Source organism: Lithobates pipiens, unplaced genomic scaffold (assembly GCF_037356315.1).
Source record: "Lithobates pipiens isolate NorthernLeopardFrog02 unplaced genomic scaffold, aLitPip1_a1.2 Scaffold_65, whole genome shotgun sequence".
NCBI lineage: Eukaryota > Metazoa > Chordata > Amphibia > Anura > Ranidae > Lithobates > Lithobates pipiens.
The window spans coordinates 401,224-424,456 of NW_027507887.1; the positions used below are offsets into that span (position 1 = coordinate 401,224).

The 23,233-nt window shown below is 37.5% G+C and overlaps 1 protein-coding gene across 1 annotated transcript in view; it reads left to right on the forward strand.

Annotated features, from left to right (window-relative positions):
* LOC143958923 (uncharacterized) overlaps nt 1-23,233 on the forward strand; it is a 382,425-nt gene that overhangs the window by 282,914 nt on the left and 76,278 nt on the right. Inside the window, exons 7-8 of the mRNA XM_077467909.1 lie at nt 3,559-3,594; nt 13,125-13,175. Of these exons, the coding sequence (XP_077324035.1) occupies nt 3,559-3,594; nt 13,125-13,175 (87 nt within the window). The remainder of the gene's footprint in view (nt 1-3,558; nt 3,595-13,124; nt 13,176-23,233) is intronic.

Genomic DNA, 23,233 nt, shown 5'->3' on the forward strand with positions numbered 1-23,233 from the left:
ACTATATGTACTAATATTGTCACTAGATAGATGTGGTGCAATATAAAGGTTTGGAACCAAATAGTTTATTTTCTAATTATGTAACAATCTTTCACAGTAATCTTTATCATGACTCTACAAATAATACCCTTCTTCTTGTCAGGTTTCTTGTGAAAAGCAGATAAATATTTTTAGCCATTTTTAAAGATGGGTCACAATTTTTCATAATCTTCATATGTTTGTTTCATCTGAAGTAAACCTGTGATTAAATGTTAAAAGAGGAGTATGAACTTTAAAAAAAAAATAAACCTTTATACTCACCTAGGTGAATGCATCGATCCAATGCTGAATCTGTATGCTTGTTTCTAGTAGCAAGGTGTTTATAACAGACTGAGAAAACTGAGGAAAATAAACTAAGCTAAACCATAGCTAGCAGAGAAGTTACTTTCCTGCTGTTGGTAATTTCTAGTAGTTTATATAAATATGACTTATGATGGTCCTTTCAGGCTTTGATTCTTTTATCTGATTGATGTGTGATTTTACCAAAATGATTGAATCCACAAACAATAGATTAGCCATGACTTCTCTTTCAATCAATTTAGACTTGATTTTTATCAGATTTGATCAAGCTGAGTTGATTGGCCAGGGCGAAATATTATTGATCATTTTGCATCAACTGGCAGCACTGAGATACTTTGTTCATGGATGCCATTGTATTTTGATCGATCAGATTACGAGATTACATGGTGGAAACAGGGAGGCAATTGATAGTTTATGATTTTAAGTTATGGTCATATCCCAATTATGGATGAAAATACACTTTCCTGGGTGGGTCATATCGATGTAATGGATTGATGACTATAGATTAATTATTCCTATAGTAAAAGATCATTTGTAAAATTGATCATTTATTGAAGCACATGTGGCCACCATTAGTCAAGGCATGAATGTTCTGTTTGCTTACAAATACTGCCCTGCCATAGTGAGTACATATGCTGTTTACTGTAATTCAAACTATAATAGGTATGTTTTCATAACGAATCCTTGCTCCATAAGTTGGGTCTGTACATCACAATTGCTGCAGTGTTTCCAAAAGGAGGTAGCAGTGTGCTCTGGAGAAGGATGGTGATGTGGTCCAGGTGAGGTCAACCTGGCATAAAGCTTGTTCAGCTGTGGTATATGCTGCCAGCTCAAAAGGCCAAGCAGTTGACAAATAATTACGAGTATCATAAGATACCTATTTATCTGATTTAATTACAGAATTCCCTCTAGATGTAGCAACAATTACTGTATTTACTGCTGGGGCCTGCCTGACTTTGTGCAAATTGAAACAAATTTTCTAGGTTGTCCCTCAAACTACATAATTTTTTTTACAATCAGAATGTATAATGGCGAACTGTAAAGTGAGTCTGTTAGATGGATAATTATAAAGCCCTGAAATGGTGTTATTATCTTTTAACTGCTGAAATGGCCAGATTTGAAGAAATAAAAATGGCATTCAGTCACAGGTATATGTGTATGCTTTATAGGTGGTATGCAAATTATGCGAATACAAAATTCTGTCGTTTTAGGTATCACTGCAGTAAAATGGCTTGGCATAGGGAAATGTAGTGAAGTCTGTTGCTGAAGGCACTGTATGAAACATGGGGACTTTGTCTCATCTGCTCAGGAAAAAGCTTCAAATCTTAACATGCTCAAATTTGTGTCTTTTTGAATACTGTTCGACATGCATTCAGATTCCAGTTTCAGCAGTGACATGGCTTCTTCTTCCTGCTTTGCACTGCTACATAATGGTCATGCTTTACTGTTCCTTCTCAAAATGCAAGAGTCGATTAATTCATAAAAAGCCATGCACTCCATATGAACTCATACCTCATCTCCTAAAAAGAAGACAGGGAGCTTCCACTAGTGGCCAGTCTACAAAGACAGGGAGCTTCCACTAGTGGCCAGTCTACAAATCTCTATTTTTAATACAACACCAAAAATAAGAGAATGTTTATAAAAATAACATTTCATAAAAAAAATAAAAAAAACATTTTTCTTTTATAGTATTTTTATTTAAAAAAGATACAATATGTTTGGTACATATGTACAATATGACAAATGTATAAAATAACAAGGTGGAGGTTGACATTTCAAGTGTGCAATACAGTGCTTCAGTGATATAGATTCCAAACAGTAGTTTTCAACTTTGTAATCATACTAAAATCTGGTCTTCTTAAGGCTCGGTTCACACTGGAAGCGGCTGCGGATCGCACAGAAGCGCTGTGCGTTCCTATTCTCCATTTCAGGGATGAATCAGGATCTATGAATCTGTGCCTGAGTCCGGTCCTGAAACGGAACCAAAGACGTGCAGCGCTCTCCGAAGCCGCAACGGAGATATGTGAACCGGCTCCATAGGGAGCCTGTCACACTCTCCTGCAATGCAAATTAGATACGGCTAAACCCCGCATCCAAATCGCATAGGTGTGAACCCAGCCTAAATGTTTGATAGAGTACTAAGTAGGGTCCAGTAGGATAGGGACAAAGTAGTCTCTAATTGATGGTTATTGACAAGCTATAAGTGGGTCAGGCGATAGTGTGGTCTGGAAGAGGCTTGAAAATATGCCTTAAATAGAGGGCCAAAATTTGGTGCCCACTGGACATGCCCACCAAATGTGCATAGGTCTCCACAAACTTAAAAACACATGGGGGGAATAATTTGGTGCACATTTTGCAATTCTAACTGGGACTATGTACCAGTGAGTCAGTACTTTAGAGTTTGTTATTTTTGGGAGGAGGTCCAAATCTCTTTCCAATAATCTGTCTCAATGGAGACACTGTGTTCTGTCGTCCATTGGTTAGTGTGTGCAGACAGTGGTATAATGGTGTTAATTAGTAGGTGTAGTTATATAGTTTAGAAGTGAGGTCTGGATCACTGTAGTTAGATCATTTGCGTTGGTTTTGTAGAGTTTGAAAAGATTTTAAAGATGTGGGCAGGGACGGTTTATAAAAAATTAATTTTGCGCTACCACTGCAATAAAGGAACTTTCCTCAGTTCTTCCATGGTAGTCTTCTGCAAAATTGTAGTTGCTGTGTATAGCTCAGTTTTCTACTTAATTTACATTTTTTGTTGCTTATTACTTTAGAAGCTGGAAAAATATATTTGTTAAACATTCAGTATCAGACGGGCATAGCAGATGTAACATAACCTTTGCACTTTGTGCTGGGTAAATGAACAGGACTATCAAATTCTGTATAATAAGATCATTAGGCCTAGTTGACCTGCCTCTTGTTGTTAGAAAAGGAATCATATTTTCTTGAAGTGTAAGGCCAAGATATCGCTATTTTTCCAGGAATGTCCTAATAAGACTTATTTGTACAGGATAACAAATGCTCACTTTTCAGTGGAAAATGAACTTCTTTTCTTAATGGTTTTCTTTATTTCTTGAGCATGTATATTGTACTATTATTCAGTTATTGTTAAATGATATTATTTACAACCTTTCATATACTATATATAAAGTCCAAAATGTAAAGAAAGACCATGTATCATAACATAAATCTTTAAAAAAATGTTTTTTCTTTTCTTTTATAAAGGTCAAATTCAGGGTCAAGGAAGAAGCGAAGACACAGGTAAGAAATTAAGGATACAAGGCAGTCTTAATACTCATTAAAAGAAAGGTTCAGTCTTTAGTAATAACATGATATAAGGTATATAATCGCACACAATCTGTTTTAATGTTTTAGAAATCATCTTTATGTTTCAGCCTGCTGCCAACCTTGATTTTCTGAAACTTTCAAAATTTACCAAACCATAAGAGAACATCATGTGGGATTTCCAGAATTCCTGTCTTTTGCTCCTATAACTAGCACACTACTTTTCACAGAACACTAAACATACCTTGAGGTCAACTTACAGGCATCCTTAGCAATGTTCTCTACTAGGAGTTTAATCATTAGTCAAACAATGCTTCAAATCAAATTAGATGTTGGAACTAATCACACAATTACACAATGTCTCAGTATCTACTGAACAAAAGCAAGTAGGGGTATACAGTGAGGACCCTTTTACACTTAAGCCATTTCAATCTATGTATGGGCACTTTGGTTGTACATAAGTCATCCACTGACTGATTTCTGTATTTCACCCTGTCAGATTTTCCCCACTTGCTCGGCACTGCAGGCTATAGCCAACAGCACTGATCGGTGTATCCTGTGGGAGGGGAAGTCTCCCCTCTGTCATCATACAAAGTCTCAGTGGGGAGGGTTTCCCCATTCACCTCAAATATGTCAATGGGGAAATAAGTAGTTTTCCCCCATAGGGGGAACAATAAAAAATGACTCATCTATGGGCTGCTTTAGACCTGTACCTTCTTTATTCTTCAGCATACATTCTGGTACCTGAGCACATTCATTCTTATCGGTCCTTGACCACTTCCCAATTGCCTCACCCAGATATACTGCGACAGAAGGGCACTTCCAGGCAGATTAATGTACCTGCACGTTGCCCTTTAAGAAGCGGCTCACACGTGCTTCAGGGAGCTCTGTGACCACGATGCCTGTGGGGTTGCCCGCAATCGTCTCACGATGAGAAAGAACGGGGAGATGCTTGTTTACATTAGCGACACATTAGTGACAATGTCACTGATCAGCTCTCCCTGTAATCGGGAGTGGTAATCAGTGACGTGTCACACACAGCCCCTCCCCCCATAGTTAGAATAACTCCCTAGGACACACTTAACCCCTACAGCGCCACCTAGTGGCTAACCCCTTCATTGCCAGTGAAATTTTTACAGTAATCAATGCCATTTTTTAGCATTGATCGTTGTATTAATGCCGATGGTCCCAAAAATGTGTCAAAATTGGCCAATGTGTCCGCCTTAATGTCGCAGTTACGATAAAAATTGATGATCGCTGCCATTACTAGTACAAAACAAATTATCAATAAAAATGCCATAAAACTATCCCCTATTTTGTAGACACTATAACTTTTGTGCAAACCAATAAACGCTTATTGTGATTTTTTTTACCAAAAATATGTAGAAGAATACGTATCTGCCTAAACTGAGGAAAAAAAAAAACATTTTTTAAATATTTTTGGGGGATATTTATTATAGCAAAAAGTAAAAAATAATGTGTTTTTTTTTCAAACTTGTCGCTATTTTTTTGTTTATAGCACAAAAAATAAAACCCACAGAGGTGATCAAATACCACCAAAAGAAAGCTCTATTTGTGGGAAAAAAAAGGACACCAATTTTGTTTAGGAGCCACGTTGCACGTTGCACGTGCAATTGTCAGTTAAATCGACGCAGTGCCGAATCGCAAAAAGTGCTCTGGTCAGGAAGGGGATAAATTCTTCTGGGGCTGAAGGGGTTAGCAAGCCTCACATTACGAGAAATGTACCCAGCCTTTTCTTTTAAGTGCATTACAATACACAAAACGTATTTTCACATGTATGTTTTGTGGTGTGTTAAATGGTTATGTGTGTTGTTTTCTGGCCTTAAAGTGTATTTCCACTAAGAAATTGTTATATAGTTCATTGAATACTTTCAATTTGGCCACTCAGGAAGCACATAAGCATGTACTGTATGACTGGCCTGTTTTTTACGTTCCTTATAACCAGTCACAACAAATAATCTTGATTTGATCATTCAAGTGTGAAATTCTCCTAACAACAAATGCTGGCCATACGCAGGGGAATTTTCTAATAACTGCAATCGCTTTCATCCAATGTTTAAGCCCAAAAACATTTGAATAGTTGAAGGAAAACTGCACCAGCATTTTATATAGTTACGTGTTTATATTGACCTCCATATAACAAGGATGTTAATAGGATTCCTTGATTCAGATGGTTATATTTGCATTTAACCCTTTTGCTGACAGAGGAGTTTTTCAGTTTTTTGCACACATTTAAAAAAATAATTGTAGCCCTGAAGATTGTGTGAAACACCCAAAATATTATATATATTCTAAAAGCAGAAAGCCTAGAGCAGCTTTTCTCAACCTTTTCAACACAGAACCCTTGAAATAACTTTCCGGTCTCAGGGAATCCCTTCTAAAAATTACAATAACCACAACTCATGATACATTAGTGTGATGGTCACTGGGAAGAATGGTCCTTACACTTGTGGTCATTGGGAAGAATTACTCCCTTACAGATAGCTAAAAGATCAAAGATGTCAGTGGGAACTTATTTGAGAGGTAGACATTTCTCACTGCTCAAAGAAACTCTAGCAACCTCTGGAGGAATCCTGGTTGAGAAACCTTGGCCTAGAGCATAAAACGGTGGTAGTTTCAATTTTTTATGAAAATATAGATGTTAAACTCAGCGCTGCTCCAATAAACAATGGACCAATATATAATAATAATAATAATAAAGTGCCTACATCAGTATAATTAATGACAGTATTAATTAACAATATAAAGTGCTCAGTGCAATTAAAGTACAATCGTATAGAGTCCATCCATATAATCATATGGTGTGAAATTATGCAGTTGGTGTAGATCTTGGTGACACTCCGTGCTCCCCGTCTGGGTCCCCACTCAACAGCAATAATCTTTAAATGTGCCTGGTATTAAGTTTGGAATGGTGTCTCCTGTCAATGGCTCGGGCTGCTGGATGTGATCAGTATGTGGGTGAAAATATCATCTTCCTTCCACAAATATATAAAAGCCATCAGGTATATCCTATATCCAGATATAATTATCACCTGCATGTGGCAATGAAGAGAAAAGGATATATAATGTAATACTGCTAATTTTATTCATAAAAATCCAAAATCATTACACGTACATCAAACTTTTAAAACATTGCAAAAAAATCCTGCCTTGGCATGCACACACCTGCCACTAGGTTTCCTCAACTTGACGAGTTTCGCCCCTTCCACTGGGCATCTTCAGAAGCTAATAGCACCCGTGACTGGTTGCCTTATATGTGTTAAGTCCTGCCTACTACACCCGGTAACTCCTACTACTCTCAATGAGTACGTAGTAAAATTTCAATCACTTCCTGTTTCCGCCGAACCGGAAGTGTTGTTACCGCCACCTTGGTACTCCCATAGACTCAGTCAGAAGGTTTGCCTATTGTATTCAGTGGCTTCCTGTTAGATCTCACTACATCCCACTAAGTGTGTGAGCAGTATGAGGTCACTTCCTGTTTCCACAGGAAGTGTTCATATCGCCATCTTGGTACTCATTTGAGACATTACACCCACTGCTGTAACTACAGGAAATGTGGATTCCATCATTCTAATACTCAATACCGTCCTTAAATTGTGTGTATATTGTACTTAATTACAACATCTACAGAACACATTTCCTTCTCAATATACCTGTATTATGTCTATCGGTTATTTTGTATTGTCTACACATATTGTCAAATCTGATGTGAGCGACAGTATCTTGAAAAAACTCATTAATTGGGACTATGCAATCAATAAATACAGTGTTGTACTCTACATGTCAATCTCCTTGATGATCCCTTATCTCAAATGATTCCAAAATATTCCCAATGACAACAATTATATTCCAATATAGATTAGTAAGCATATATAGATTGGTCAACATTAAAAATATAAAAAAATATATAAAAATAAAACAATTAACATCTAAGTCCAGATTTAACACTTGCAACAAACTTCGTTACCCTATATTTTTAATAGGCAAAGTTTTAAAATCCCCTACAGGTCCTAAGTTTAGTGTTATGCAAGTGCTCAAATTTTTGCTCTCACTCTGGCGTGTGTGGCAATATGTAATGTGTATCGTATCAACATTTTCATGCGTAGGCACCACTGATGCATGTGTTGATGTTCGTACGTACATGTATGATGGGGTGGGGGGCCCTCTAAAAACATTTTGGGGGGGTTTATATGGTTGGGTGTAACTTTATTTTATTTTTTTGTATTTCTTTTTAACTTTTTTTATCACATAGGGGGCAAAAAATATGAGGATTTTTTGGTGATAGGTTCTCTTTAACCACTTCAGCCCCGGAAGGATTTACCCACTTCCTGAATATGCCTTTTTTTTGCGATACGGCACTGTGTTACTTTAACTGAAAATTGCAATGTTGTACCCAAATAAAATGTGTGTCCTTTTTTCCCCACAAATAGAGCTTTGAGGTGGTATGTGGTCACCTGTGCGGTTTTTTTTTTCCATTATAAACAAAAAATTTTTTTTTACTTTCTGCTATAAAACATGCCTAATAAAAATATTTAAAAAATATAGGCCAATATATATTCTGCTACATATTTTAGGTAAAAAAAACACATTAAGCGTATATTGATTGGATTGCACAAAAGTTATAGCATCTACAAAATAAGGGATAGATTTATGCCATTTTTATTTATTTTTATTTTTTTATTAGTAATGGCGGTGATCTGTGATTTTTTAGCAGGACTGCGGGATTGAGGCACACAGTTTTTACAGTTTTTTTTTATTTTTTACACTTTTTTGGGAACCAGTGACATTATTACAGTGATCAGTGGTAGAAATATGCACTGACATTGTAGTAATGGCACTGGCAGGGAAGGGGTTAACATCAGGGGGCGATCAAGGGGTTAAATGTGTTCCCTGGGTGTGTTTACTAACTATATGGGGGATGGGCTGCCTGGGACAACACACAGATCCGTCTTCCTGCATAGCAGAAAGATAGGATATGTGTGTCATCCCCTGACAGAATGGAGATCTGCCTTGTTTACTTTGGCAGATTTCCATTCTGTCGCTGTGGGAAATGATCGCAGGCAGCCAGCGGCCATGGAAAAAAATGCTGATTGGCTCCCCCCACTGGCCAGTGGGTGCCGTGTACAAGCCCAACGTACACCTACGGTGATTCACGCAGCTGAGCCAACCTGCTACAATATAACTGCGGCGGCTGGTCGGCAAGCCATTAATGAGACACCACATTTCTAAAAGCCTTTACCTGTTCTAATGCAGTGCAGAATGTGACACGGGGACCTGGAAATGACGTTTTACACATCACCTCCAGGTCAGCAAGAAGAAGAGGACATGCGCCCACTCTATTCCCCTCTGCAAAAGAAAAAATGCACTAGGCATGTTTTCTTGTTATGCAACAGTAAAAAAAAAAATGTAAAAAACAAAATGAATGAAAATGAAAAAATAAATATTATCAGTAAAAAAAATACCGAAGTAAACAAAAGGAAAAAATAACTAAGGGGAGAAAGAGAGAAATAAGTTAATTAGGACTGATTAGGGTTAACCAAAGGTCAATACAAGGTTTAACAGGAATACATTTTAAGGTTTGTTTAAATCATGTCCTATGCAGATCTAAGGTCACACCTTTCATTTACATAAATACTGAAATAGTAAGTACAATAAAAAAAGATATCTCAAAAACCTTGTAGGAAGGTAAAGTATTTCAAAGAGAGGCTTGTAGATTTGTGTATCATTACTGCTTTATCGCTGATTGGTTAATTATGGTATTAATTTTTATTATTAAAAATATAATTTTCAAAACATTATAGAAAACGTCACTCCTGTGGATTCTATATAACATAATAAGCAGTACAGATTTAATGACTTTATATTCTTACTTAATAATAAGATGGACAGTTCCTCTTGTTTCTTTGTATGGTCTATGCATCGTTGAGCTAATAGATAGGTTTTACACTTGTAAGTGTAGCTGTTCATTTATGATGCCAAGGTCATTGCCTGCAGTTTCCAGCACTTACTAAAGAACCATACAGGGAAGAAAAGGCAGCACAAATATAACAGTTAAACAATGGTTTTAAAAGAAATGGGTGGGAGCAATTGACAGAGGAGCTGATAACAAGTATAACAGAAAATTACCTCTAATTGGAAAATAAGGCACCTGCAAAGAAGAACAAAATAGCACTATTCATTTGAAGATTGGACTAAGAAAAAAAATACGCTCTTAACTGCTTAGCTATTTTGCTGTCAAGTGCTTTCTTCTTCTGTGCTGTACACTGAGATTAGACAGTAGCTGTAACTGACAATAGACTAAAAAATTTAATATGTTAATTTTAATTTCAGAAAACTGATGAAAACATTCTACACCAGTTGTTTGCAAGGACAACAGAAATAATTTATAACCATCAATACATACAGCTGGAAACATAGGGGTTCCCCACCACCTGTACAACACATGTTTATCGTGGAACTGTATAAATGGTGGCATAGTACTAGTTCTAAAATTAAAATCTAACTATTTTAGGATTGTTCAGTAAGGAAGTACATTATGCAATGGTACTGTGGAAAATCAATAAGCCTATTGCATGTCCCTCTGAATTTTTTATGAATTTTATGACAGCTTTGGAAAGATTGTGACTTGTATGCTTTAGAATGTGAAATCTCTTTCTTTATAAGATGTTATAGTGCACAAGGCACCAAAACCAACTGGTGGTACTAATCCAGTCTTTGCACATGTGTGGGAAATATATGCAAATGGTGGGGGGAACCCATGTGTGTGCAGGCGTGCTGCAGGGCTCGATGGGGAAAAAACATAATTCTCACCTAGGCGAGAAATTATGAAGTGCTGAAATCTAATATGATTTAAATTCCTTTCCTATTGATATGTTTAATCTTAAATTGAAGCGTAAGTGCAGCTGAAATAAAAACTGAAAAATCAGCACAAGGTAGATAACTTACAGTCAGTATAATGTGTCCCTTGTGCTACTACCTCTTCTTTTAGTTGAAATTCTCCTCCATCCATGCCTTCCCCATCCCCACTGCTGTGACATTTTGGTGCGGTTGGGGTTAACAGAACCGACAGACTATCACAGGCTCTCATCAAGACAGCCTGCATGTGTCTGCCATTTTTGCCCAGTTCTGCCATTTGTAGAAACCATACTACAGCTTTAATGAATAAACCAGTTGCCCGCCTCCCCATTCAGAGAAGCTGAAGTATGGCTTCTATGAATGGTGGAGTTAGGCAAAGACACACGCATAGTTGAGCTCTCTTGAGTACAGCCTGTTAGTTCTATTATCCCTGCTGCACCGAAAGATTATGACAGTGGGGTTGGGGGGAGGATGGGGACATTTCAACTAACAAAAAAAGGCATTAACGCAAGGGACACATCCTACAAGTATGTAAGTTATGCCCCTTGTGTTGTTTTACTTTGGGTGTACTTAGGCTTTAATGCTATTTATGATTAGCACCTTTCTGTGATAGCAGCTCTGTCCATAGGGGCTCACATGGACAGCACTGTACCTAATGCAAGACTTCAATATTTAGCTAGTAGAATCTGCTGATGTATTATTTCATAGTTTATGGCTTGTACACTTCGAGGCTGATTTGATAAAATAAATCATTTTCACCCGGTCTATGTCCAGGTAAATACCCAAAGACAATTCAAATATTCAGGGTAACTTAAACAATGGAATTTTCCCTAGTACCCAACTCTGGATGTTAGATGAACGTAGGCTATCTGGTCTGGTCTTTAAGTAAATGGCCTTTTTTGGCATGTACGGTGCCATGAAAAATATTCACAATTCTTGAAATTTTCAACATTTTGTCATGTTACATCCAAAAACATAAATGTGTTTTATTGGGTTTTTTCTGTGATAGACCAACATAAAGTGCTACATAATTGTGAAGTGGAGGGAAAATGACAAATGGTTTTCAATTTTTTTTACAAATAAATATGTAAAAAGTGTGGCGTGCATTTGTATTCAGCCCCTTAAGTCAATACTTTGTAGAACCACCTTTCGCTGCCATTACAGCTGCAATTCTTTTTGGAAATGTCTCTACCAGCCTTGCACATCTAGAGAGTGACATTTTTGCCCATTCAATAGCTCAAGCTTGTTAGATTGGATGGAGAGCATCTGTGAGCAAGTCTTGCCACAGATTCTCAATTGGATTTTGGTCTGGACTTTGACAGGTCCATTCTTATAACACACCAGTATGCTTTGATAAACCATCCCATTGTAGCTCTGGCTGTATGTTTGGGGTTGTTGTCCTGCTGGAAGGTGAACCTCTGCTCCAGTTTCAAGTCTTTTGCAGACTTTAACAGGTTTTCTTCTAAGATTGCACTGTATTTGGCTCCATCCACCTTCCCATCAACTCTGACCAGCTTCCCTGTCTCTGCTGAAGAAAAGCATTCCCACAACATGATGCTACACCATCATAATGTTTCACGGGTGATGTGTTCACGGTGATGTGCAGTGCTCGTTTTCTGCCACACATAGCGTTTTTCTTTTAGGCCAAAAAGTTACATTTTGATCTTATCTGACTAGAGCACCTTCTTCCACATGTTTGCTGTGTCCCCCACATGGCTTCTCGCAAACAGCAAATGGGACTTCTTATGGCCTTCTTTCAACAATGGCTTTCTTCTTGCCACTCTTCCATAAAGGCCAGATTTGTGGAGTGCACGACTAATAGTTGGCCTGTGGACAGATTCTCCCACCTGAGCTGTGGATCTCTGCAGCTCACCCAAAGTTACCATGGGCCTCTTGGCTGCTTCTGTCATTAATGCCCGGCTTGTCAGTTTAGATGGACAGCTATGTCTTGGTAGGTTTGCAGTTGTGCCATACTCTTTCAATTTTTGGATGATTTATTGAACAGTGCTCCACGAGATGTTCAAAGCTTGGGATATTTTTTATAACCTAACCCCGCTTTAAACTTCTCAACTTTATCCCTGACCTGTCTGGTGTGCTCCTTGGCCTTCATGATGCAGTTTGTTCACTACAGTTCTCTAACATACATCTGAGGGCTTCACAAAACAGCTGTATTTATACTGAGATTAGATTACACACAGGTGTACTCTATTTACTAATTAGGTGACTTCTGAAGGCAATTGGTTCCACTAGATTTTAGTTAAGGGTATCAGAGTAAAGCTGAATACAAATGCACTCAACACTTTTCAGATATTTATTTGTAAAAAAATTGAAAACCATTTATTATTTTCCTTTTACTTCACAATTATATGCCACTTTGTGTTGATCTATCACATAAAATCCCAATAAAATACATGTACGTTTTAGGTTGTAACATGACAAAATGTGGAGAATTTCAAGCGGTATGAATACTTTTTTCAAGGCACTGTACATTACGTTTTGTGCATCAGAACCCCTATGTGGGGTTGGTAGGAAGAAAGAAGATAAGTTACATATGTTATACATACATTTCATAGCCAGTTCAGAAGTTTTCTGATTCGGACTAACAAAATTATTTGTTTATTCCTGGGCAGATCAAGAAGCCCCAAGAACAAAAAGAAGGATAAAACTAAAGACAGGAAAAGGTATGTACAGTTGTGTCTGATATTTTGGTGTCAACTATTGTTCATCATAAAAATTCTAATTTGAGCAGATGTTAAATCATGTTGAAAAAGAAAAAAAACTACACTTATGCTGCGTACACACGATTGGAATTCTCGTCGGAAAAACCTCTGATGGTTTTCCCGATGGAATTCCGCTCAAGCTGTCTTGCCTACACATGGTCACACCAAATTCCGATCGTTTAGAACGCGGTGACGTACAACACGTATGACGTAACTAGAAAAAGGAAGTTCAATAGCCAGTAGCCAATAGCTTCCGTCTCATAGTTGAATCTGAGCATGTGTGATATTTGGCGGGTCGGAATTGCATACACACGATCGGAATTTCCGATAGAAAGTTTTTCTGTCGGGAAAATTGAGAATATGCTATCAATTTATGGCTGGCGGAAATTCAGACAACTGAATTCCGTTGGAGCATACACACGGTCACATTTTCCGAAGAAAAGCTCTCATCTGTCTTTTTCTGGCCGGAATTTCCGATCGTGTGTACGTGGCAATAGAGAACAAAATAAGCAGCCACCACACCACTAGACAAAATGGAAATAAAAGACAAAAGTGTGGCGCTAAGTGAGCAAGTGAATAACGTATGAACCTGATAAGGTAAAATAGGCAGTGCAAAATTGAATGTGAAGAAAACCAAAACATAAAAGTCCAAAGTGAATAATAAATATCTATAGAAAGTCGATTAGAGTTCAAAATAAAGTGAAAAGTTATTTCTTGGATAATACAGTCAAAATGGTAAAGTCATCATGCTTAACAGATTCGATGGACACACATACCGTATAGCACGTGGGTCCAGCAGGCACTGTTGAGGGAATGGCCTCAAACAGGAACTCCCACCACTGGAAATACGGTAAGAAGGGTTCCACCCAATGTTGAAAGAAGACTGTCAGGTATCCATGATACGATAAATCACATCAAATGGTGTGCATGAAAAACAAATGATCCACACATAGCATGATACTGTTTGATAATTGAAATGTTATATTCAGCGCTGCTCCAATAAACAATTAAACAATGCATAATAAAGTGCCTACATCAGTATAATCAATAACATAGTAACTAGCAATGTAAAGTGCTCAGTGCAATTATTGTGCAAAACAAAGTGCAATCATATAAAGTCCATCCATATAATCATATGGTGTGTCGAACTTGTGTAAATTATGCAGCTGGTGTAGATCTTGGTGACACTACGTGCTCCCCTCCTGGGTCCCCACTCACCAGCAATAATCTTTAAATGCACCTGGTATTAAGTTTGGAATGGTGTCCCCCAACAATGGCTAGGGCTGCTGGATGTAATCAGTATGTGGGTGAAAATATCATCTTCCTTCCACTGATATATTAAAGACGTCAGGTATATCCTATATCCGGATATAATTATCACCTTCCCAACTTTACCGGTGATCGGATATCCGTATTAGTTGTGTGACAATTTTGAGAAAAGGATATATAGTGTAATACTGCTAATTTTTTATTCATAAAAATCCAAAATCATTACACTTACATCAAACTTTTAAAACCGTGCAAAAAATCCTGCCTTGGTGTGAAAACAACTGTCACTAGGTCTCTTTATCTTGATGTGTCTCGCCCCTCCCACTGGGCGTCTTCAGAAGCTTAGATCTCACTACATCCCTCTAAGTGTGTGATCAGTATGAGGTCACTTCCTGTTTCTGCAAGAAGTGTTCATATTGCCATCTTGGTACTTATTTGAGACATTATACCCACTGCTGTAACTACCTTATATGTAACCACTTCCTGTGTTCACAGGAAATGTGGATGCCACCATTCTAATACTCAATGCCGTCCTTAAATTGTGTGTGTGTGTTGTACCTAATTATAATATTTACACAACACATTTCCTTCTCAATATACCTGTATTATGTCTATTGGTTATTTTGTATTGTCTACACATATTGTCTAATCTGATATGAAGGCAGTGTAGACAATATGTCAACATCAAACAGTATCACACTGTGTGCAGATCATTTCTTTTTCATGCACACCATTTGATGTGATTCATCACATGTTTGGAGTCCATCATGGACACCTGACAGTCCTCATTCAACATTGGGCGAAATCCTTCTTACCGTTAAATCATGTTAACTATATTTTAATGCTAATCACCCTTAATGCTCTTTAAAACGTAACATGTGATAGACTGATCCACTTTAAATTCTTGCATAAAATTTATTATACCCCAGCTAGACTGGCTATCATATACCCTTATGTTCCGGCATAATGTTGGAGGTGTACGTTTTCCCCAGCGGCTGCAGACCATATATTTTGGGGGTGCCCTCAGCTCCTACAGTTCTGGACTGAGGTTACCTCTAGCATAGCCGAGGTCCTGGTGGTCCCTGTCCCACTGACAATCAGAGTGTGTCTCCTTGGATTGGTCTAAGAGGTGGTTCCATCTCAGGCTCACAGAACTCTAATCAATATCCTACTGTTTTATGGCAGCAAGGCTATACTATTACATTGGAGGAAACCTGAAGCTCCCTCCCTACTTTTTTGGAAGGGGCTGGTGAATGCAATGATGCCCTATTATAAAGCAACATATCTGTCAAGGAGATATGGAAAGAAATTTGGTGTGGCAAGTGTGGTATAATTCTGATGTAACATTGGGGAAGGAGTCTTATTAATGTCAAATAGCCATTGTGTGTAAATCCTTTTAACACCTGGGTCTGGGTTGGGAGATATCTGAGGCCCAACGAGCACTGGCTGGTTTTCACTAATGAAGATGGCCATATGAGTGGTTCAGTGTTGTGCCAAGTCACTTTTCCATTGAATATCTTGTATAAAATTATTAAAAAAAAAGTAACATGTGGAAAACATTTTTTTTTAAGCCATGGCATTAAAATGCTGCATTAACACCTAATTTTAGTGTGTTGCTGGTACACTAAGGTTTAACGTGCCAATAATTTTGGAGACTTCTCAACAAGTGTAAAAAAAGCATTGCCACCTTAATCAGAAATCTAGGCAAATAGCTAAATATAAATCATGCTGAGTGTCTTTTGTCTTTGATCTTCTGTTTTCTTTATGTATATATATATATATATATATATATATATATATATATATATATATATATATATATCAGGCATCATATGAAATCAAATGGGAAATTACAAGGAAAAATATGCTATAAGATAGGGTCAATCATACTTAACAGTGTGGTGCTATTGATAATATACATAAACTATATTACCAAAAGTATTGGGACGCCTGCCTACACATGAACTTTAATGGCATCCCAGTCTTAATCCGTAGGGTTCAATATTGAGTTTGCCCACCCTTTGCAGCTATAACAGCTTAAACTCTTCTGATAAGGCTGTCCACAAGGTTTAGGAGTGTGTCTATGGGAGTGTTTGACCATCCTTCCAGAAGTGCATTTGTGATTTTGGACAAGAAGGCCTGGTTCGCAGTCTCCGTTCTAATTAATCAGGTCTATAAAGACATGGATAAGCGTGTTTGGGGGTGCAGGAACGTGACTGGCCTGCGGAGAGTCCTGAACGTACCAGTACTTTTGGTAATATATACTTGTGTACAGTTATGTGAAAAAGCAATTACACCCCATGTACATTTATATCATATTTAAACTTGCAAAAAATATACCTTCATTCAAACAGTACCTACAGATAAAGGTAATGTGCTAGAACAATTGACACATAAAGCTGACATGGTGTATTCATTTTCATGATCTAAATGAATAAAAATGGAATTTGTCATATGGAAACATAAATACACCCCTACAATTACCACCACTTTAAATCCATTAAATTGAATTTGATGCTTCAGATTAGGTGCTGATAATTGGAACCTCCTTATGGCGTATACAGGTGAAACTTTTCTTATTTCTGCTTCAGACATCCAGGGTCTGGTGTTCTCTTTGCTATTGACATGTGTAGTGTCATCATGCCAAAATCAATAGAGCTCTCTATGACCTTCAGATAGAAAGTTGTGGGTGACTATGGGTCTGGCAAGGGATTTAAAAAGATTGACAAATTATTTGTTTCAAATCTTTCTTTATTATTTCTTTATAATTATAAAACATACAAAACATCCATCAACATACCTAACATCCATCAACTACTACATATTTCTCAAAACAAAAAAAACAAAAAAATATGTATATATATAAATCAGCCCTCATCCCTCCCCCCTACCCCATCGCTCCTCACTTCCTCACTTACAAATATTCCTTAAGGATCACTGAGGTGCAAAAATCCTCCCACTTTTTCCAATGCTTTGAAATCGGATTCTCCACATATCCTTCTTCTCTTATTTGCTTCTCCATATAGTGTGTTTCACTCATTTCACATTTCCACTCTATTATTAATGGAGCATTTTCCTTTTTCCATTTTCGCGCTATTACAACTTTTGCAGCTGTAGTCATACAGTGCAAAAACTCTATCTCTTTCTGTGTTAATGATTTAGGTGTGAGAGAGAATAGTACTATCATTATATCTATGTTTATCCTAGTACCTGTCACTCGCTGATATATTTCTGTTATCTTACCCCAAAAATCTCTTAACTTGTAACAGCTATACCATATGTGTTCTAAAGTACCCTTTTCTATTTTGCATCTCCAACAGGTTTCAGGGTTCCTTTTATTTATTCTATTCATTACTACTGGGCTTCTATACCATCTTATTGCAACTTTATAGTTTTTTTCTTGGTCCTTGATTGCTACCGATAGTTTATGTATTCTTCCATATATCCCTTCCCATTCCTTCTCTGTCAACACATTCCCTATTTCCTCCTCCCATTTTTTCACTGCTGCTATTTTTTTAATATCACCATAGGGGAGTAATAGATTGTATATCTTAGAAAGTTTTTTATTCGCTTTATCCTTATTTAATACTATTTGCTCGAATACAGTTAATTGTCTATTAATACTTATCATTAATGGATCTATATATGCTTTCAACTGAGAGTATTGCAGCCATTTATTATTATATTCATGTCCCATTTCCTGAAACGTTGGCATTCTCCCATCTATCAGGATTTGTATTATTCGCTCATGCTCCTCCATATTCCATTTAAGAAATGTTTTGCTTTTTAGTGCTGGTCTAAATTCGGGGTTGGCAAATAATGGGGTCATAGGGCCACTCATTAAGGAGAGATTTCCTTTTTTTATTATATCATCCCAAATTTTTAATGTTGTTTTTACAAAAATGGGTAACTCCTTTTCTTCTGGTCTTAAATTAGATTTTATCCATGGTTGATGTTTTATTCTAGCCCCTATTATATCTTCTTCTAGCTTTACCCATTGTTTATTTTTTGCATTATGCTGCCAATCTATAATTCTCATTATTGACGCTGCTTGGAGGTATTTGGAGAAGTCAGGCATTGCCAGTCCTCCATTTTTTTTTGTTCTTATTAATACTTCTCTTCCTATTCTAGGAACCTTATGCGACCATATAAAACTTTCCGCAGCTTCTCTTAAATCCTTCATAATCTTTCCTGATGGTATAATAGGGACCGTTTGAAAAATATATAGCATAATTGGTAGTATCACCATCTTTAGAATATTTATTTTCCCTAACCAGGAATAAGTTATTTTATCATATTTTCCTAAAAGTCTTTTTACCTTATAAATTGCTTTATTATAGTTCATGTCCTGTAGAAGTTTTAAGTCACTTGGAATATATATTCCAAGATACTTAATCGCGTCTTGTTTCCATTTAAATGGGAAATCATTTAGTATTATCTTTTGCATTCCTTCTTCCAATGAGATGTTCATTACTTCAGATTTATCATAATTAACTTTAAAGTTGCTCAATTGCCCAAATCTTTCCAGTTCTTTTATTACATTTGGTATTGTAATTATAGGGTTAGTTATATATAATAAAAGATCATCTGCATATGCAGCCGTCTTATATTCTTTACCTTTAACCTCTATCCCTTTGATATCCGTATTTCCCCTTATAGCTTCCATAAGATGTTCCATTATCATAACGTACAGAAGTGGGGATAGGGGACACCCCTGTCTAGTCCCATTTGATATCTTTATATAATAAATAATAATAAATTGACAAATTATTTGAAATCAATCATTTCACTGTAAGAAAAATAATCTACAAGTGGCATAGGTGTCAAACAACTGCTAATTTGTCCAGGCCCAGCAAATTCAATCCAAGAACTGACTGATGGTAAATTAGGTTTTCAAGAACCCCATAGTTTAATCGCAGGATGTTCAGATAACTCTTGCAACAGTTGGGGAAAAAGAGCATGCATCTATAATCATAAAGAGATTGCACCAATTTAATTTGCAGGAGAGGTGTGTTATGAAAAAGCCCTTGCTGTCCAAAAAGAAAATTAGAACAATTTTCCAATATTTGCCACTGAGCATATAGGCAAAGACCAGGCCTTCTAGAACAATGTACTGAATACTGATCAATTAAAGATATTGGTGTTTGTTCACAGTAAAAAGTATTTCAGAAGAAGAACCTTATACCAACTGTAAAGCGCAATGGTGGATATGTTATGGATTGGGGTTGCTTTGTTACTTCAGGGCATGGGCCACTTGCAGTCATCGAGTCAACTATAAATTTTACATTGTACCATAGTGTGCTTGATGGTAACGTGAGACTATCTGTCCAAAAGTTAAAGTTCAAATGAAAAATAATCTTTCAGCATGGCAATGATCTGAAACATACTAGCAAACCCACAAAGAAATGGCTCAAGAAAAAATACAAATGGTCTATACTCCTCAATTATTGAATACTGCTAAAGCTCTTCTTCCACTGTTCTGCAAAAAAATGATAGTTCCTTCTAGTTATGGCTCCAGAAAATAGACCAAAGTAGCCACCTATCTTGTGATACTCGTGTACACTTCCATAAGATATAGGCCTGTTGGATAGTCTTTTAAATGACCCCCTCCTACTTGGTTATTGTATCATGTGCTTAGTAAACAACTAAGTGTTTGTTTCTTGAGTTGGGAGTTTGGTTTATGAGTTTTTTCTCAGTGCTGGGATGGTGGTTTTCCCTCTCTTCCTATATGCCCCTGCTGTTTCTCTTTTCTTTTTTTGACAATTTTATCTTGTTTTCCAATCCATTTTTTTACCCAAATGTATATCTGGACACTAGCATTGCACTGATACTAAGCATTTGCATGAGTACCTGTACCCCTGCAAATGCTCCAATACTAAAAATGATACTTTCAGGGTGGGTTCACATATATCCGTTTTGTAGTTCGATTTAGCCACGCGATTCACAAGTGGTTGTATATGAATACCAGTCCATTTTTGATGAGATTTTATAGCAGAATTTTTTGGTCCTCTCCATGTGAGCAGAGGGGATCAGAGAGAGGAGTCTGTAAGTAGCCACAAGAGCAATGTGTGAAGCTGCAGGGAGCTGTGGAACACTGCTCACAGGCCCTCTCTCTCTCTCTCTCTCTCTGCTACATAGCACCTCCTCCCTCCCCAAGTTAATGCACAAGGCAATTTAAAGCAAAAATTCATTTCTTTCTCAATAGTCCCATTCTAACCTACAGTATAGAGTGCAATTTCAAATTGCAAAGAACCAAACTCGCACAGGGCCCTTTTTCTGAAATACAATGCATCTATCTGAACGCCCTCAATAGGAAACCATTCTATTTTACTTGTAATGCAAATTTGCACTATGAAATCGCATTTGAAAATGCACAAATGTGAATCGGGGCTCGCCTTAAGTAACCAGTTTTCATTAGTCTAAAAAAACTGTCACATGACAGGAAAAATAGGTATTGGTAATTAGTGGCGGATAGTACTTGAGAAAGTGTATAAAGGTGGGGGCTTACTGGACAAAGATGACCCTCACTGAGGAGAGGTCAAGTGGGGCTTGTTATAATATTATAGGGAACCTCCAACCTCCTTTAGGGATCTTAACAGACTATTACACATCTGGGTATACTAGCAGATCAGTATGCAGTAAAGCTCCATACGGAAATAGTACCATGAAAGGAGGGAGAAACAAATCAGACAGATAAAATAAACTTTAATAGAGGTAAATACACCTCCACAAGAGAAGATGATGATCAAACAGTTCATAACACATGGATTGTCCCTTCAGCCAAAAGCAAGATGGCCACGGCTAATTCACACATATACATTTCCTAAAATTTCTAGTTGTGTCTGCCATTGCTTTTATGGTGATGCTTGCAAAGTTTTCTAGTAGGTCCTGCTTTCACAGCACCTACTAGAAGGTGTTCAGCAAGTGTAGCCTTGTGTGCTGCGTGGTATCAGGGTATGTGTGGCTCTCACAGCATTGTCATCTGCTGCTGACTGGGTGCTCAGTGTCAGCAGACCGGCTGTGATAAGACAGAGACGATAATCCCACAGGTGCCTGCCTCTCTTCAGTCTGCTTCAGTGCCAGCTCAGCAGGCGTCCACTCAGGCTGTCAGTCAGGTGCACGCCACCTATACACCGGAGCTCGGTGCTGTGTGTGCCACTCTCAGACGAATACAAACAGCCCCTATATGTGTGCACACTGCATTGGGCTCACACTTATTTTATCTGACCGATTTGCACTATGCAGATTGTTTCTTCCTCTTTTCATGGTCCTATTTCCACATGGAGCTTTACTGCATAGCAATCTGCTGGTACTTGACTTCTCCTCAAAGAGGGTCATCTTTGTCCGCTAAGCCCCCACGTGTACAGTATACACCATGGTGGTCTGTGTGGTGGTCCTATCGCTGAAAGGTTTTTAGGTTACTGGGATACACACACTACTTTTTTCTGCCCTAAATTGAGAAGATAGCACATCTTTGAAGTCCTGCCTAGATTTTTTTTCTTTTTAGGGTTTTTCTTCTTTTTTTTTTGATTAACAATTTTAATGCAGTGTATTTATTTTTTAACATGACTGTTAGACAATAGACATTAGGGCAAACACACAAAAAACCTCAACATACAGTCTATACAATGTAAAGTTTATATATATATATATATATATATATATATATATATATATATATATATATATATATATTATTATTATTATTCACGATTTATATAGTGCCAACAGTTTACGCAACACTTTACAATGTATAGGGGGGACAACACAATTACAGTACAGTTCAATAGAAAAGTTACAGGAGGGCCCTGCTTGTAGAGCTTACATTCTAAAGGCAGGGGGTGGTACAAAATAGAATAGCTGCAGAGAATGATTTGATGGGGGTATATATCTATATAGATATATGTATACACTCACCGGAGACTTTATTAGGTACACCTGTTCAATGTCTTGGTAACATAAATTGCTAATCAGTCAATCACAAATCACATTTCAGCAATTCAGTGCATTTAGACATCTAGACATGGTGAAGATGACTTTCTGAAGTTCAAACTGAGCATCAGAATGGGGAAGAAAGGGGATTTAAGTGACTTTGAATGTGGCACCGTTGTTGGTGCCAGATGGGCTGGTCTGAGTATTTCAAAAACTGCTAATCTACTGGGATTTTCACGCACAACCATCTCTAGGGTTTACAGAGAATAGTCTGAAAAGAGAAAATATCCAATGAGCTCTAATTGTGTGCACAAAAATGCATTGTTGATGTCAGAGGAGAATGGGCAGACTGGTTCAAGATGATGGAAAGGCAACAGTAACTCAAATAACCACTCATTACAACCAAGGTATGCAGAATATCATCTCTGAATGCACAACATATCAAACCTTGAAGCAGATGGGATAAAGCAGCAGAAGACCATACCGGGTGCCACTCTTGTCAGCTAAGAACAGGGGACTGAGGCTACAATTCACACAGGCTCACCAAAACTTGACAATAGAAAATGATGCCTGGTCTGATGAGTTTCCATGAGTCTCCATTTCAGCTGCGACCATCAGATGGTAGGGTCATAATTTGGCCTAAATAACATGAAAGCATGGATCCATCCTGCCTTGTGTTAACGGTTCAGGCTGGTAGTGGTGGTGTAACTGTCAGAGATATTTTCTTCGCACACTTTGGGCCCCTTAGAACCAATTGAGTATTGTTTAAACGCCACAGCCTACCTGAGTATTGTTGCTGACCATGTCCATTGTTTATG